Source organism: Ursus maritimus, unplaced genomic scaffold (genome assembly GCF_017311325.1).
Source record: "Ursus maritimus isolate PB19 unplaced genomic scaffold, ASM1731132v1 scaffold_2, whole genome shotgun sequence".
Taxonomy (NCBI): domain Eukaryota; kingdom Metazoa; phylum Chordata; class Mammalia; order Carnivora; family Ursidae; genus Ursus; species Ursus maritimus.
This window is the reverse complement of record NW_024424452.1, coordinates 15,150,572-15,168,530: the sequence shown is the minus strand read 5'-3', so window position 1 is coordinate 15,168,530 and position 17,959 is coordinate 15,150,572. Positions and strand designations below refer to the sequence as shown.

Here is a 17,959-nt window from a genome sequence, read left to right as displayed (position 1 = left end):
CAGCGCCGCGCCGCGTCGCGTCATGCCAGGCGCTGCTCGGCGCTAGTGCCCGGGCCGCCGCCGCCCGCCCGAAGCCGCGCCCACTGTCCAGAGCCAGAGGGATGGTGGTAGTCACGGGGCGGGAGCCAGACAGCCGTCGCCCAGACGGTGCCATGTCCAGCTCCGACGCTGAAGACGACTTTCTGGAGCCGGCCACCCCGACGGCCACGCAGGCGGGGCACGCGCTGCCCCTGCTGCCCCAGGAGGTACCTGGGGGTGGGGCGTGGGAAGGGGCGCAGAGGGAGAAGCAGGTGCCCAGCAGAGCTGACCTTGGGGTGTGAGCAGTGCTGAGGCTGCGGTCAGAGGTCGGGCTGAGGGCGGCGCCAGAGGACCTATGCTCCCCGGCCCACCCACCCCCTGGTAAAACGCTCCAGGTGTGTCTTCCCTGCCCCACTGGCACACCTGGCCCCCCTCCCCCAATCCCCGATTCCAGAATTCACGGACTGCAAGGTTGGTTTATAGTCCCACCCCTATGTCCCATCCTTACCAACCAGAGGAGGGAGGATAGGCTGTGGGAAGGGGACCTCGGAGCCCCAAGAGGAGAGTGTCTTCTAGGAAATCCAAGAGGAGGCCTTGGTGGTTGCCCAAACCTAATCTCCAGCTGCCCAGACAGTGGGGTAAGGGACTCTGTGCAGATAAGAAGAGGGCCGATGAATAGATGTGTCCACATTCACCTGACAACTCCATGGCCTTCCTTCACTAGCTCCTGTGTTGGGGTGCTCCTACTGGTCTTAACGTGTATGACAGTATCACATCTAGAGCTGAAATGACCCCCAAGAGAAAGGGAAGAGGAGGAAGGTGGGGCACTCCTGGGCACTGAAGAAGGAGACTAGGAGATAGGAGCTAAGGTCTAGTGCAGGATAAGGGAGCCTGTGATGTGTGGGGTCCTAGGAAAATGGTCAGCTCCAGAGGGGCAGGGCTGGGCTGGGGGTGGCTGTTCCTCTTAGGGTTAGAAGCCTATACCCTCAACATCGGGAACCACTTCTTGTGACAATGAGCAAAACCCTAGAAGTACTCTTTGCAGTTGGAGGGGAAAAAAAAAAAGCCATCAGGAATACTGTGGTGCTTATCTTTTGTGCACTGTCATTGGGAAAACAATGTGATTTGAGAGGAAAGAGCGCAGGACCCAGAGACTGTAGGCCATCTCCCCCATAGGTACATTGTTCCATGTGAGATCTAAAACTGTTTTTGACTGCTTTTTCCTCTGTGCCTCAGTCTTTTTAGCTCTACTATGGAGCAAACACTTGGATTGGTATGAGATGTCTTTGGAAAAGGTGTAAAGAGCTCCAGAAATGTAAAGTATTATTATTCCAAAGTAATATTTTAGTCCTTGGTGTGCACATACAATAGTTTCAGAGGAGCTATAGAGTAAGCAGAAGGCATTTGCTGTCCTTTGGTTGCAGAAGACTAACAGTGCATACATACACGAGAACTGTACACACCTTTCTGTTTTATTCATTCACTCATTCATTCATTCACTCATTCATTCAATGCGTATTTGGGTCTTTACTGCGAGCCAGGCACTGCATTAGGCTCTGGGTAACTTTGACTTAATGTATTTGTATCCTACTTTATTGCACAAAGAATTTGAAAACATATTGTTTTATTTACATGTGGAATCTAAAAAAGCAAACAAACAAAGCATAAATAGACTCATAAATACAGAGAACTAACCAGTGGTTACCAGAGAGGAGAGAGGGTACAGGGATGGGCAAAAAGGGTGAAGGGGAGTGGGAGGTATTGGCTTCCAGTTACGGAATGAGTCACTGGGGTAAAAGGTACAGCGTAGGGAATAAAGTCAATGATATCTTAATAGCGACATATGGTGGCACGTAATGGCTACACTTGTGGTGAGCATACCATAAGCTATAGACCTGTCAAATCGCTGTGTCGTATACCTGGGACTAATGTAACATTGTGTGTCAACTATACCTCAAAAAAAAAAAAATGTGGAAAAAAAACAGAACTGGAAAGCTGGGGGAAAGGACTATCTAGAAAAATATACACTGGAGCCTGAGAGATGTTGTAATATGAAAAAGTATGCCCTAGTATAAAATTTTAGTTAATCTGGAGGTTTGTGAGAAAATGAGAGAGAACTGGTTTCATTTCTTTTAAAACTACAAGCAGTGAAAGATATTCCCCCTCCCCTGAGCATTTTCGGGGGAACCCAGAGCTTCTCTGGGCCAATCTATACCATCATTCCCTGTTCCTCCCCCTGCCCTCGCCTCCAGAACCTGAGCTGGACTGGGGACTGATCTCACTCTACAGATGAAGTAGGAGAGAAGTGGTGAGGGACAGAGAATGCGGAGTGGATGCCTGGAATGATTCCACAAACATCTACGAGCCCTGTGGGTGGCCTCGTGATTCGTGAATAAGATGCTGTCCCTGCCCTCAGGCAGCTTGGGGCCTAGAAGGGTGGACTGACAGGAGTAAATAACTGCCCGTGTATCATGCTAGGCACTATAAGAGGAGAGCGTGGCACATGGTGAAGGCACAATGGAGGGAATACTTAGTTAACTCCCTCTTGGGGGCAGGCGACGGACAAAAGAGCAGAAATGCTCACAAAATCAGGAAACTTGAAGAGAAGCTTTTAGAATGAGTGGCTGCTGCTAACATATATGGTGCCTTGGGGTGCATCGGAGAAAGGGCACACAGCTGGGCTAGCAGGTCACTCGCAGACGGGTGCCCTTGTGCAGTGAACAACGCACACCACGCATAGGGCAATTGCATATGCTAGATGGACAGAGGGAGAGTGGGAAGAATATTCCGGACAGAGAAGACAGCATAAGCAAGGGCATAGAAATGGCAAATTCATTCTAGAGCAGAGATAGTAGAACTGGGTGTGGGGAGGCCTGATTTAATGGCTATCGGGGGGACAGTGGGGTGGACTTGGCAGCTGAGGAGTGTGCGGAAAGGGAGGAGAGAGAAGAGCAGTCAGAAAGACTCCCAGACTTTTGCCTTGGCTGCCTGCATGGTGCAGCGCTAATGAGACCCACGGAGACTGCAGACAGAGCAGCCCCTGCTCTCACTCCCCAAAGTCTGGCTGAAGGTGCCGGTGGTTCCTTTCCAGTTTCCCGAGGTTGTCCCCCTTAACATTGGAGGGGCTCACTTCACCACACGCCTGTCTACCCTGCGGCGCTATGAAGACACCATGCTGGCGGCCATGTTCAGCGGGCGGCATTACATCCCCACCGACGCCGAGGGCCGGTACTTCATCGACCGGGACGGCACCCACTTTGGGTATGTTTCCCCCTCTGTGGTCAACTCTGTAGCCCTAGCGAGTAAGTGTCGGGGACTCTGGTGTCGTCTATAATACCTAGAAGAGGAAATAACAAATGTGCTGATGGAACTTAAGAATATGTTTATTGAATGAAATCAAAGTCATAGTTTCTTTCCCAGAGGCGACGAGGGCAGCCAGAGAAATCCCAGGTGACGCGCACTGGCTGGATGTGGTGAAACTCTTCTGTCCTGTGAACTTGAAGACCAGGAAGTTGTCATCTGTGGGGAATAGTTGTGATCCCACCTGGAGGCGGGGGTGTGGGGTGCTCCAAAACAACTTCTTGGGGAAAACCCTCCGATTCAGAATCCAGGGCTCCACACTGCCGTTAGGGAGGGACATGGTGTCCACCGTGGTTCTCAGACTTCCTTCAATAGTCTAAAACAGACAAACGAAAGAGGTGAGGGAAGGGCTAATACGTGATTGCCATCCTTTAATTTTGCCAAGAAAAGTCTTCTTAAAAAAACACCTTCAATTGTGACTGTCCTTTTAATACTAAAACATGGGAAGACACAAACTCAAAAAAGAAAATAGCCCTTCCGAAGAAAGGACTTCTGACACCTGACACATGAACAGTTTAAAGACTTTATGTTTTAGTTTCCTTATTTGTGAAATGAGAAATAATTATAGCTGCCTTACAGGCCTGCCATGCCGATTACATAAGGAGCCTTGGTGTGACCCCTGGTCAGGTCCTTCCAGAGCATGTGGCTAAAGCTCTTTGCCCCTTCAGTCTAACTTTGGAGGTGACTAGAGCACTAATACCGTTCTCGACCTTCAACAAATCGACTAGGGAGGCAGAAACTCTCCAACCACTACGTCTCTGTGCTGGCCTCCCAGTAGGATTGCCCGCACTGGGAGAAAGGTCATTTTTATCCTCAGAAAGGAGCGTCTGGTCAAACAATTTACTTTGAACCATCTGGGTGTCCCCATTGGGCTGTCAGCTGCCTCCAATGCTGAGAAAACAAAGTGTCACATCGCTCCGCAGAGCTATAAAAAGATTTTTGTTTGCAGGCTGTTTGGGGGAGGAAAGTGCTGGCCCCAGCTGGCAGCTCCCACAGCACTTTTAGCTGGGCCTTGCCCCGGGGTTATGTTTTTGAGAGCAGACCAAGGTTTGCTTAAGATCCTAGAGGACTAATTTGGAAAGAGGTTGTGGGGAGGGGGAAACAGGGTTTGGCTCTAGGTTGATGTGCCCATGCCCAGGTGGCCATAGCTGGAGAGGGTCAGAGGCGGGCAAGGGTGTGGCAGAAAGCAGGATATTGTGGCATTTTTCCTTGGGCTGTTGGACTCCAGTGGCCTATGATTCATCATCCGCAGATGGAGTGCTTAAAGACTCAGATAAAATAAAATAGGGGTTTAAGGCATTTGGTCAGGTGCGTTTCTCTGCTGGTACAGTTCATGTGTTCCCAGTACCCACTGTGAAGGCTGCTTGAGCCGTCACCTGGGGCAGTTTCCCATCGTGATCCGTGAATAACACCGTGGACTAGAGTCTGGACCACTCTGGGTATGGGCTTGAAGTCAACCATGTCTGCATCTGGCTCCCGCTGGCTGTGGCTCCTTAGTAAGGCTTTCTTAACCTCCTGGAGCCCCCCCTTTTCCTCATTGATAAAATGGACCTAAAATGGCACTTACCCCACAATGTCACTGAAGTGATTAAAAGGGGTAACACATGAATAGTGACGGACACAGATTAGTACTTAGTGAGTGTTAGCTGGTATTACATCACGGCCATAGACCACTATGGAGGCGACATCTTGATCTCGGGGTTTGCTCACATATCTTCACAGAAAAGACCTTCCCACACCTCCCAGTGAAGGATCTGATTATTCTTAGCGCTAAGGAATCTGAAAGATAGAATGAAAAGAAGTGAGTCTTTATTTTAAGAAAATGCAGTAGGTATTTTATTCATTGCAGGCACCAGTTTGTTCAGGTGTTAGGGTAGGCATCTGATGCCTTTATAGCTACAGAATAAGACTAATGGCGAGGGTATGTGGAAGATGGGGACCCTTCCGCATTGCTGGTGGAAATGTAAAATGCTACAGCCATTTTGTTAAGCATGCACTTCACCTTATGACTGAGCAATTCTACTCCTAATATATACCCAAGACAAGGTGGAACATGGGCCCCCAGAAAGTCTTGTACAGGAATGCTTGTCACAGCTTTACTCGTAAGAGCCCCACACTGGAAACAACGCAACTGTCTATCCACAAGAGAATGGGTAAATAAATGGCAGTGTATCCATTCAATGCCGGGCCACTGAGCTTGTTACACACAACATAGGGGATGAATCTCAGAAACGTTCTGTTGAAGGAGAGAAGCGAGGCATAGAAGAGAACGTACTGTGTGCTTCCGCTTATATGAATTTCAAGATGAGGCAGAACTTATCTTTGTTGATAGAAGAATTCTGGGATTGAATGGGAAGAAGCAGAGGGAAACTTTAAGGAGATGGAAATGTTCTGTATCTTGGTGTAGGCGGTGGTTGTAATCCAACTATATGATTTGTACCTTGATTGCATATTAATTATACCTCGATTTAAATATATAGATTAAGGAGCCTAGAAATCACATCTTTCCATTATTCCTATGTACACCTAATAATAATAACCCCTAATAAAAATAAAAAATACCATACCTAATAATAAGTATAAATATAATAGTAATGATACTGATAATAACAGTTACTAATGCATACTGAGGGCTTATTCGGTGCCAGGTATTTTCCAAGCACTTTTTTTTTTTTAAAGAATTTATTTATTTATTCGACAGAGATAGAGACAGCCAGCGAGAGAGGGAACACAAGCAGGGGGAGTGGGAGAGGAAGAAGCAGGCTCATAGCGGAGGAGCCTGACGTGGGGCTCGATTCCATAACGCCAGGATCACGCCCTGAGCCGAAGGCAGACGCTTAACCGTTGTGCCACCCAGGCGCCCCTTCCAAGCACTTTTTATCTATTAACTCACTTAGGCCCTTCATACCATTATGGGGTAGTTTTTTTTTTTTTAATTTCCCCCATTTTACAGATGAGAAAATCAAGGCATAGAGAGAGGTTAGGTTCATTTACCCAAGGTTACACAGCTGGTAGTCTGGTTCCAGATTTCTGTGCTGTAACTCCTGTGTGGCACTGCCCAGACCCATCAGCTCCTTCTCACCAACTCTCTTTCCTTCTCGCTCAGAGATGTGCTGAATTTCCTGCGCTCAGGGGACCTGCCTCCCCGGGAGCGTGTACGGGCTGTGTACAAAGAGGCCCAGTACTATGCCATCGGGCCCCTCCTGGAGCAGCTAGAAAACATGCAGCCTCTGAAGGGGGAGAAAGTGCGCCAGGCATTTCTGGGACTCATGCCCTATTACAAAGGTAAGGGGTCAACTGCCCAGGGTGGTCGAGGTGTGGGAAAGGAGGGTTGCAAGGCATCTGTCCGGGCCTAGGTCTTCACCAGAAGAAGTGGGTCTGAGATTCATCTACGTTACTTAAGATTGGAGAGATTCCTGCTTCCCTTTCTGCCCTCCCCTCCCAGTCACACTGGGAACATTCAGGTTAAATAGGACCCGCTTTGCCTGTGACCTCATCAAATCACATTTCAAAAGGATTGTCCTCATTCCATCTTTTTGGTTTCCTTTTGCCATGGTGATCCATGACCCCTATTTAAGTTTGTGCCCTTCATAAGCCCACAGAGTCCCTTCCCCAGGATCTCTCTCTCCTGTTGGATCCTGCCTTCACTGGGGCTCTCTCTTTGTGCCCTGACACTGCCTTGCCCACCCCCCACCCCAGCCTCCTGACCCCTGTCCCAGTGATGGGTGCTGTGTTCACTCCCACAGACCATTTGGAGCGGATCGTGGAGATCGCCCGGCTGCGTGCGGTACAGCGGAAGGCCCGCTTTGCCAAGCTCAAGGTCTGTGTCTTCAAGGAGGAGATGCCCATCACCCCCTACGAGTGTCCGCTTCTCAACTCCCTGCGCTTCGAGCGGAGCGACAGCGACGGGCAGCTCTTTGAGCACCACTGCGAAGTGGATGTGTCCTTTGGGCCCTGGGAGGCTGTGGCTGATGTTTATGACCTACTGCACTGCCTGGTCACGGACCTGTCAGCCCAGGGCCTCATCGTGGACCACCAGTGCATCGGGGTGTGCGACAAGCACCTCATCAACCACTACTACTGCAAGCGCCCCATCTATGAGTTCAAGATCACGTGGTGGTGAGTAGCCCTGGTAGGGAACAGAGTCCCGTCAAGGAGGGTGTCCATTCTCTTTAGTGGCTCTGGGAGTAAGATCCCTGGAAGGGATCCTAACTGCCCCAGACCTGCTGAGGTGAGGACCAAGTCCTGAGGCACAGCTCCAAGGGGATGGAGGTCCCCTGGCAGCTCCAATCTCCCGGCTGTACCTCGGGGTCAGGCTCAGGGCTTTTGGCCCACAGGGACTTGGTACCTGCACTCACCTGACCTTTCCTCAAGGCACAGCAGTCTTTGCCTGAGGCTGATGGGGTCTGGCTAGCTAGGGCTTGACCGGGAAGTCCAGAGAGGTTTTGTCACACTCGACCTTGCAAGAGAGTTTCTGCCCTTTTTAGTGCCACGTTACCAAACTAATATAGGCGTAATCACGTCCTCAGCCCTGTTCGAGTATCCCTTCCTTGTGCCTAGCATATAGGTATGAACACAGAATACGAGGGGGGATTTACCCAAGGAACTACCCCACAGCCCCTGACTGAAGAAGAAGCATCCTCTCTCCCTCTTCCCCCAGGGATAGTTTCACGGTTTGTTCTAGGATGTGGAAAGACTCTCCCTCCTGAAACATATTCTTCACCACCTTTTGGAGATGTAACCATAGTTGCCAAAGCCGTGCACCAGGTTGGCCTTAGAAGAGCACAATGTTTACAGCCCTGCCTTAGGGCCTTGGCTTCTCCTACCTTCCACCAACCTTCCTTGCTTGAAGGGTTATCTCCTCAGGGCTGTAATGCAGATTTCAGAGGTTCCTTTTGAAGATTCCCGGAGTCAAGCAGGCAAGTTGCACAGATCTTCTGTTATCTTTGAGCTGTGGCACCCTTTCTGGAGGCTCAGAATGTCTCTTTGGCTGCCATTTCATGTGTTAGCATCCAATTTGTGGTGAACCTCTGTAGACAGGAACCCCCTCTTTTTTAAACCCTGTTGCTTTATCCTGCTCACGTTCTCCTAGGAGAGTGTCTGTTCCAAGGAAGCAAAGAAAGGGTTGGGTGGGAGGCACAGCTATACCAGGAGCTGTAGGACGATCGCAGCAAACCTCCATCACATTTTACTCTCCACATCTCAGAGAGAGAAAAAGATCCACAAGGTTCTGCTCCCACTGCTTTTTCTTCTTGCTCCATCTGCAGACTAGGGCTGTTAAGCAAGCTATGGACATGCATCTCCTGAAGGAAGAGCTATGCAGCACCAGTAATTGGAACATAGCATTTCTGTGCTGCATTAAGGGCTTCTCCCTGTAATCGTTGACTGCACTCGACTGTCCTGGGTGTTTTGTAGGGAGATTTTTTTTTATATGTAAAACACTGGTGAGGACAGCTTCATTGGTCTCAGTCCTACGAGACCAGACTGGTGAGGTAGGGTGAAGGGGAACGGAAGATGTCTGCATCCTTCCGAGGAAGAGAAGGCCAAGTCCTGGGACCTTGCCGAACTCCTTCATAGGGCAGTGACCTCGTGGCCCTCTGTGGAACAGGGATTCTGGGGCGTGGTTTTGCACTCTCCCATTATATGGTGGAACAGATCTAAGAGGAAGGTATAGTCAGTTGTTCGGGTTCTGAGATCTGTGTTCTGTTGTTCTCATCCACAAATGAATCATCACTGTTCTGGAGTTGATGTCCCTGCTTGAAGCTTACTCCAGCAACATGGCTCTTGTCTTGTTCTAACAGAAGTCTTTCGTTTAAGTCGCTCCAGTTGGTGTTACTGCCTAACACAAATGCATTTTTGGACAGACACTGAGGCAAGCTATTCAGGAGAAAGGCAGTGTGAGGAGAAGGCAGACAATTAATCCCAGTGCTTTCAGTAATCTGGCCTTGGCTCCTTCTCGTTCCCACCCCTGGCTCAGAGCATCACAGAACATCGGTTATTTAGAGTCCATACATGTAAAATAGAGTGATTGGTTGGCTCAAAAGCAAGTTTGCTCAAAAATGGACCCTGAAGACTAGCTTGGGGCTACAGGGCTGCTGGATAAGGACACTGTCCCCAGGCCCCTTGCTAGAGACACTCCTTTGGACCACTCTGGCCCTGTGTTATCCTCACAGTGGTGTACTCTATGCCATTGTGGGAGAGACAAGGCTCTGGGCCAGTAGACCAGGCAGAGCAGGGATACTGGCAGCCAGCTTAGAGCTCTTTCCAAATGAAGTAAAAAAAGTCAGTGGCCCAGTTTGGCCATTCTCTGATGAGAAGCCAAGGCCAAGATGAAAAGTGCTTTTGGATGTGACGATTTGTGGTAAAGGCCTCCAGATAAAGGTCATGTCTGAGGAAGTGACTTCTCCCAGTTGGATCCCTCTCAACTCTAAATGGTCAGGTCTAGGGCATAAGAAGGGTTGGATTAGGAAGGAGGGCTCCAAAGGATGAATGCTTCTTCCTAATTGAAAGGGAGTATATTTTCATAGAATTCTTGTGCATAATGTTGATGGGTCAAACCAAGTGCCTGCCTTTGGAGCTTCCGTTGTGTTTGACTTGGGGCACCTTTTCTCCCAGGTGTTGTGCTCACTGGTTGGGAAGGTGAAAGATTTAGGAGATAGGATTGAATGGTGCAAAAGCAGCCATAACAAAATTCAACCAAAATGACAAACTTAATGGCAACAACAAAGATTGAAAGAAAACCACAATGAAACACATCACAACATCCCAGATGGAGGAGTTCTTTGGGTAACGCTCTAAATAGAAGAAAGAGAGGAATCGTCACCATTCATATTCTACCTTTGGTTAACTCATGAGGCTGTCCAGTGCTTAGCGTGTGGAAGGCAGTCAACTGTGCGCTGAAAGTTTCTATTCTTTCTTCCTGGGGCTTAGGATATTCTGGGAGCTGTCTGAGCCTTGTGCCTCAGGCCGGTCAGGTGACATAATCTTCCTGTTCTGGGTTGCTTGTTGGAAGACTAGAAGAATGACATTTGCAAGCCACAGAGCGGGGTGAGCCTCAGTGTGCAGTCTTGGTCTAAGCTGGACCCTGAAGAGGTTAAGAAAAATGACAGCAAAGCAAAACAAAAACTACTTACACTGAGCGTTTTGATCCCGGGGAGAATTTTAAACATCCTCCTGCATACCTTCTGTCCGTCTTTGATTCTAAGTGATTAAGCTTTCTTAGGTACCTTTTTGCTGGGGCTCTTTCATGAAGGTAGTGAGTGCCTGCCTTGTCATCCTTAAAAGAGGGAGGCTTTATTCATCAGAAGCCGGAGTGTGGGGAACTGGAGTGGAAGAGGCACTTTTTGGAATCCTGGAAGAAACATATATGTATACAGATGTTAATTGGGAGAAGGGTGGGTTCGCAGGGGTTGAAGAGGCGGGAACAAAGACTGGGTGTAGGAACAGGTTGCCTCTGGAGTGTGGGAGGTCACCTGGGTCCACTGTCTTCCTTCTGTATGGTGTCGGGTTTGTGTACACAGTATAACACTTCCTATGTTCGTTCACTACCTGTCTGTGTAAGCGCTTTGGTGCATGGAGCCCCAGTGCCCTCACATGGCATTAAAGTAAACAATTAGAACCTGGGTGCTGTGCCTTTCTTTTTTTTTTTTAGAGACTTACTCTCATCCCTCCTCTGCCCCCCACTGTGCCAGCAAACAACGTCTTGATTTCTGCTTAAAATGTGATATGTTTGGGGTGCTCAGCTCGATAAAGTGGGCTCTTTCCTGAGACCAGCAGCTGAACTTCTGCCCTGGCTTGAAGTACAAGGGAGATGGGCCCCATGAAGGCCCTTCTGCAGTGACTCTAGCCTTGTCTCTGTTCCAGGTAGGAGTGTGCCCACCCAGTCTAGGCACACAGCTCTGCCCTATTGTGTTGAGAGGTCTCCAAGGGAGGAAGATACCACACTTGCACAGTCACTGTGTGGCTCACAACCATGTCAGGTGGTTCTGGAAGAAATCCCCCTTATCCTTCACCGCTTCTTTCAAGGGAGAGAGAAATGGCTTTAAGCTTATGTGAGCCTCAGTGGTTAAGACCCTTCCTTGAGGAAAATGGACGTGAGTTGCCCTTCCTCCGAAAACAGAGTTTGACACCTTCCTGGATAATGAGTGTCCTCATCAAGATGTCCCTTGGAGTCACTTCATGGATTACCCTGAAAGGTGAGTTTGACATGCTGGGTAACTATGCCGCCCTCCAACTGCTTCCTTAAATCCCTGATTATTCTGCCTTTAAACAAAAGCACTGTATCACCTGTGCCAAGTGTATTCCCTGACCTACTTACTGTGCGCACAACCACATAGTAATGATACACTAGTAATACTTAACAAGTTGGCAACTGAAGCTCGTGGAGGTGTAATTTCCTCAAGGGCACATAGCTAGGAAGTAGCAAAGTCAGGATTCAAACCCAGGGCCCTTTTCTGAAATCCTCACAGGTGTTCAATAGAGCCCTCCCTTCTTCTTGGCAGCTCAGTGTCCCCCCTCTCGGGCTTAGGGCTTCCCCCTGCTTCAACCTGTGAAAATTTGAAAGGCAGATACTCTAGAAGGAATATTAGAAAGACTTTCTTTGATGTGTAGGTTTTAAGTTGTCCCTGAGCATTAAGGACCTAACTGGGGTCCCCAGTGTACTACCCTTCTTAGTGAGGGACGTATGTTCACTAGGTGGAGAAGGGCCCTGCTCGTGGGCAGTGATGGAGGTGAGTAATGGCTCCCTGGCTGGACCCTAGGTGTGGTGAGATGATCCAGGACGGCCTGAATTAATCAGACTCTCGCAGCCTACAGGCCTAACCACACAGATGTGCTATGCAGTCTGACCATGAGGGGAAGGATGCCCGAGGCCTCAGCCCTCCTTCCAGGACCCCTGGCCTCAAGAGAATAAGTGAATGTAAAGCTTTTTAGTTTAGCTTAGGGGATCTTGTGTGCCTGGCTTGGGGCTTATGGCCTTTAGACTCTGGGTCTCAGCCCTGCCTGTTTGTTCCCTTGTCATCATTTTGGACATGACCTCTTAGCTATCTTTACTTACTTTTCGTTTTGATTTGTTTAACCTACAGCATTTTCCTTTAGCTTTTATTTACTTACCTTTAACTTCCTGTCTTTTGATTCCATAACATTTTGTTTTTCTGTCATGTATTTTGTGTTCTCTATTTTTCAAATGTAATTTTAGACTTTATTTCTAACTTAACTTTAAAGTAAAGCACCTGTATGAATAGGATGCCAGTGAAGGTAGTTCTTGTTCTGAGCAAGAGTCATGAGGTGCTGCTGCTTTTTTCCTTCTCCAGTCATTTCTACAATGATCTTATTAGCTGTGAACATTAGGTATTTCATTTTTTCCTTAGATGAATATCTTCTTCTAAAGTCTAAATACAAGGAAAAACTGACAGTGTTACCACAAAAGTCACAGATCCAGGTTATCTGCTAGATCCGATGGCCAGGCTTTTACCTCCCCCTCCAGGATGCCTGCCTCCCCCCAGATACACACAGTAACAGTCAGTTCGGACTTAGGAACAGGGCAGTCCCATTCCCGACTGCTGAGGACTTCTTCCTTCACACACTTGTTCTTCCTGAGCAATGACATGATCTAAATATCCTGGGATTCCACCACCTCCAACCACCTGGAGCTAAGTGGAAACAGGACTGTCGTGCACCAGGAAAGAAATCCAACTCGACTGCAGGAAAGACATCGAATTGAACCATCTTGACCCATCCAGAAGTACTTCATAAAAGGGACCCATAATCAGACCGTGATGCACCTTTTCCACCCTTCTGTGATCTCAGTAGCAACCTGAATCACCCTTCCACAAACCATGACTTTTAGAAGAGTCTCCTAATGTATTACAGACCCTGGGTTTTTTCCTATATCGTGTGATCTTGGCAGATGGCCTAGCTCCAGTCGATCTTTGGAATAGACGTATACAAACTTCTCCTTTATTACAAAAAATTAAGAAATAGAACCCCAAAGCACCACAAAACTTAGAGCTTGATCTCCATTAAAGGAAATTTATAAATTAAGAGTTGAGTTGAAATCTTTATACCTCTATTACTTTTGTAAAGGGATTGGATGGTATCATGAGTAGGTTTAAGTCCCTAGAATGTGTATCAACTAATATAAATGCCTTTATTAGTGTGCTTAGTAGCGTGCTTTCCAACATTACAACCTTACCGTCAGCTCTACCTCGACCCCAGGGACCCATCTGTGTATGCACATGTCATGGGTGCCCACTGTCCCTACTCTCACCGTGTCCTCTTCACTGCCCCCTCTCCCCCACCACTCATGACTGCCCTGTCTTTGCATTTTAAAGCTGGTTGGCCACTTCTGGCCATACCTCATCCAGCATTTGGTAGCCAGCCCAGGCAGTGACACTTTGTCCAACACTGCCCCCAACCTATTCTCAGGCAGTTAGGCACTCTTTGCACTGAGGTCCCGGGCTTTTTTTTTTTAAAGATTTTATTTATTTATTCGACAGAGATAGAGACAGCCAGCGAGAGAGGGAACACAAGCAGGGGGAGTGGGAGAGGAAGAAGCAGGCTCATAGCGGAAGAGCCTGATGTGGGGCTTGATCCCAGAACGCCGGGATCACGCCCTGAGCGGAAGGCAGACGCTTAACCGCTGTGCCACCCAGGCGCCCCATCTGATTCAGCTTTCTCATCTGGCCTGCTAGGATTTGAAGAGCATTTTCAGCCCTTCTCTCTAAGCTCTGTGTCTACTCCCACAGTGGCTGCAGAAGACACTTGCAAGACCCCACTGAACAGATAAATTAGCTTCCCCATCCTCTATCCTTGGAAGGGATAATCAACATCCTTTTCCCAGAAACTACATTCACCAAGAGCTTCCTAACAAAAATAGGGACTTCCCTGGTCAGCTGGCCACATCACTATTGGCTGAAATGAGGATGGCATTATTCACTTGGCACTCCCAGAAAGTCAAGGCAGAATGTATCTGCCTCCAGACATATTCAGGGAATGTTCTACCCGATTGCCTAATTTTATACTTCCAAATATAGCTCTATTTGGGAATTTGGAAATTTTTGGTATTTATCAAAAAAATCTGGTTAAGGTTACAGAAAAGATGGTGTTGGCAGTGCAGGGCTCTGCTTCTCAAGTGCAGCCCCTACTCTACCCTATTCCTTGGTGTGGCCTACAGAGCCAAGTGCTACAACTACCTGAAACCTCGAGCAGAAGAGGAAAGGAGGATAGCAGCTAAGGAGAAAAAGAAGCAGGGTAAATGGAAACATATTGAGAGAGAAGTGGCAGAAGCCCAAGACAACAGCATACGAAAGTGAGCCTGCTTTTCTCTGGAATGGTATGGATGAATAAAGTTCTCTGTGTTGTGTGGTGCTCCAAAAAACCAAAACAAACAAAAAACCCCCCCACAAAACTGTGTAAATTACGTCAAAATGTAAAGCTTCTGCCCAGCGAAGGACACAATCAACAACAGTTGCCTTTTAAGTCAACCGACCGAATGGGAGAAGATATTTGCAAATGACATATCCAATAAAGGGTTAGTATCCAAAATATATAAAGAACTTATACAAATCAACACCCAAAAACTAATCCCAAAAAACAAAAAATGGGCAGAAGAAATGAGCAGACATTTCTCCAAAGAAGACATCCAAATGGCCAACAGACATGAAAAGATGCTCAATATCACTTTATACTATTACTATACTCGTTACTATATTGTAAGAATACCACGTATAACACACATAACATACAAAATATGTATTAACACCTATTTATGTTATCAGTAAGGCTTCCAGTCCACAGTACACTTTTAGTCATCCGGTTTCTGGGGAGTCAAAAGTTACATGCAGATTTTCAACAGTAGGTCAATACCCCTAACCCTCACATTGTTCAAGAGCCAACTATAATGGGTTATAACCCACTGAATAAAATAAGAATCCATGAATTTATGTTGACAGAAATAAATAATTACACAAAGGAGAGTTTGGGGTGGCTATATTATTAGATTTTACATTAGAAAAAGCGTTATAAGAGACAAGAAGGACTTCATATACAGAAAAAGATTAAATCCAACAAGATGACATAACAATTATAAGCATATGTGCATCTAACATCAGAGCACATATGAAACAAAACAAGAAGAGAATTAAGGGAGAAATTGACAATTCTACAATAGTAGTTGGAGACTTCAGTATTTCACTTTTAATAATGGGTAGAACAACCAGAGAAAAGATCAAGAAGGAAAGAGAGTCCATGAACGACAGTATAATCCAGGTATACCTAATGGACAAATATAGAACTCTTCACCTGACTGTAATGGAACACACATTCTTCTCAAATGCATATAGAACACTGTCCAGAGTGAAACATGTTTTAGGCCAGAAAACAAGTCCTTTTTTTTATTAAAAATTTTCAGCTTTATTGAGATATAATCAACATATAACACTGTGTAAGTTGAAGGTATACAACATGTTGATTTGATATGCTTATATACTGCAAACGTTTCCATCAGTAGCATTAGCTGACCTGTATCGTATCACATCATGTAATCACCATAGAAAACAAGTTTTAATAAATTTTGAAAAATCATACAAAGTATCTTTTCTAATTACTGTGGAACAAAACTAGAAATCAGTAGCAGAAGGAAAACTCACGAAAATGTGAAATTTTTTTAAAAAATGCTCTTAAATAACCAATGGTCAAAGAAGGAATCATAAAGGAAATTAAAAAATATTTTGAGACAAATGAAAATGAAAGCACAACATACATAACCTAGAGAATGTACTGAAAGCAGTGCTGAAGGGAAATTTATACCTGCCAACATGTACATTAAAAAAATCTCAAATCAACAACCTAACTATACACCTTAAAAAAAATTTTTTTTTAAAGTAGGCTCCACACCCAAGCATGGGGCTAGAACTCATGACACTGAGATCAAGAGTCCATGCTCTACCAACTAAGCCAGCCAGGAGCCCCTATACACCTTAAAGGAACTAGAAAAAGAACCACAAACTGAGCCAAAGTTAGCAGAAAGTAGGAAATAAAAATTAGAGTGGAGATAAGTGAAATAATGAATAGGATAAAAAGAGAATATAGAAAACAAACACAAAATTTGTTGTTTTTTTTAAATCAGCAAAATTGGGGTGCCTCGGTGGCTCAGTTGGTTAAGCATCTGCCTTCAGCTTGGGTCATGATCCCAGGGTCCTGGGATGGAGCCCTGTGTCAGGCTCCCTGCTCAGCAGGGAGTCTGCTTCTCCGTGTCCCTCTGCCCCTGCTTCCAGCTCGGGCTCTCTCTCACTCTCTCTCAAATAAACAAATATAATCTTAAAAAAAATCAGCAAAATTGACAAATATTTAGCTAGAATATCAGAGAAAAAAGAGAAGACTCAAGCTGCTAAAATCAAATTAAATTGGCACCTGGGTGGCTCAGATGGTTAAGTGTTTGCCTTAGGCTCGGGTCATGATCACCAGGTCCTGGGATCGAGCCCCACGTTAAGCTCCGAGCTCAGTGGGGAGTCTGCTTCTCCCTCTCTCTGCCTCTCCCCCTGCTTGTGCTCTCTCTTATGTCTCTCTCTCTCTCTCAAATGAATAAATTTAAAAATCTTAAAAAAAAGAAATTAAAGAGGGGACATTACTACTGACTTTACATAAATAAAAAGGATTACAAGAGAATACTATGAATATATGTACACCAACAAATTAACCAAAGGAAATGGACTAATTTTCAGAAATATAAATCCTACCAAGTTTGAATCACAAAGAAATAGAGAATCCAAATAGATCTATAACTAGTGACAAGGTTGAATCAGTAATCAAAAACCCTCCAAGAAAGAAAAGCCTTGGACTTGATGGTTTTGCTGGAGAAGTCTACCAAAGACTTAAAGAACTAATACCAATACTTCTCAAACTTTTCCAAAAAATTGAAAGTGAACGGAATGCTTTCTAACTCATGCTAACTCATTTGTTGCCCTGATACTGCGCCAGACAAAGACACGATAGGGAAAAAAAACAAAAAACAAAAAAAACTACAGACCACTATCCCCTATGAATATCAATACAAAAATTCTCAACAAAATATGAACAAACTGAATTCCACAGCATATCAAAGGATTATATACTGTGGCCAAGTGGGATATATTCCTAGAATACAAAGATGGTCTTAAGAGGATAAAGGGGAAAAAACTAACTGATACAGAAAAATCTTGTGACACAATTCAACACCCTTTCATGATAAAACACTGAACAGACTAGCAATAGAGTGAAACTCAGTATAAGAAAGCCTATGTATGAAAAACCCACAGCTAACTTTCTCTTCAACGGTATAAGACAGAAAGTGTTGCTACTAAGATCAGGAATAAGACAAAGATACCTGTTTTTTATTTTTTTTGTTTTCCAATTCTATTTAACATAGTATTGGAAGTTCTAGCCAGAGCAACTAGGTAAGAAAAAGAAATAAAAGGCATCCAAATTGGAAAGGAAAAAGCAAAGTTATTTCTGTTCAAAGACATGATTTTATATGTAGAAAACCCTAAGATTCCACAGAAAAAACTATTAGAATAAATAAATTGAGCAATGGAGTAATACAAAA

General features: G+C 45.9%; 1 protein-coding gene and 1 long non-coding RNA gene across 6 annotated transcripts; one reads left to right on the top strand and one right to left on the bottom strand.

Moving 5' to 3' along the window:
• KCTD7 (potassium channel tetramerization domain containing 7) lies at positions 1 to 16,295 on the top strand. 5 transcript variants are annotated; one of them, XM_040634997.1, is made up of 6 exons: positions 1 to 245; positions 3,110 to 3,279; positions 6,485 to 6,663; positions 7,125 to 7,497; positions 11,404 to 11,573; positions 14,465 to 16,295. In XM_040634997.1, exons 1-6 carry the CDS (start codon positions 102 to 104, stop codon positions 14,572 to 14,574), a joined length of 1,146 nt encoding a protein of 381 aa, XP_040490931.1. In that variant the 5' UTR covers positions 1 to 101; the 3' UTR covers positions 14,575 to 16,295. The 5 variants fall into 5 exon arrangements, with proteins under 5 accessions (XP_040490931.1, XP_040490932.1, XP_040490935.1 ...); XM_040634998.1 differs by lacking the exon at positions 14,465 to 16,295 and adding an exon at positions 12,747 to 13,419; XM_040635001.1 differs by lacking the exon at positions 14,465 to 16,295 and having other exon boundaries at positions 11,242 to 11,541.
• On the bottom strand, positions 3,386 to 8,332 carry LOC103670178. Its single transcript, XR_570511.2, has 3 exons — positions 8,205 to 8,332; positions 4,946 to 5,157; positions 3,386 to 3,694 (listed from the first exon to the last, which is right to left on the bottom strand). It is a non-coding gene; the product is annotated as an uncharacterized LOC103670178 (long non-coding RNA).
• Positions 16,296 to 17,959: the final 1,664 nt, after the last annotated feature.

Bases quoted from the DNA above. Each gene is read 5' to 3' on its own strand.
- KCTD7 (XM_040634997.1), top strand. From the start codon at position 102: ATGGTGGTAGTCACGGGGCGGGAGCCAGACAGCCGTCGCCCAGACGGT. The intron at 7,498-11,403 runs GTGAGTAGCCCT...GCTTCTTTCAAG, and splicing joins GAGTTCAAGATCACGTGGTG to GGAGAGAGAAATGGCTTTAA. The intron at 11,574-14,464 runs GTGAGTTTGACA...AATCTGGTTAAG, and splicing joins TTCATGGATTACCCTGAAAG to GTTACAGAAAAGATGGTGTT.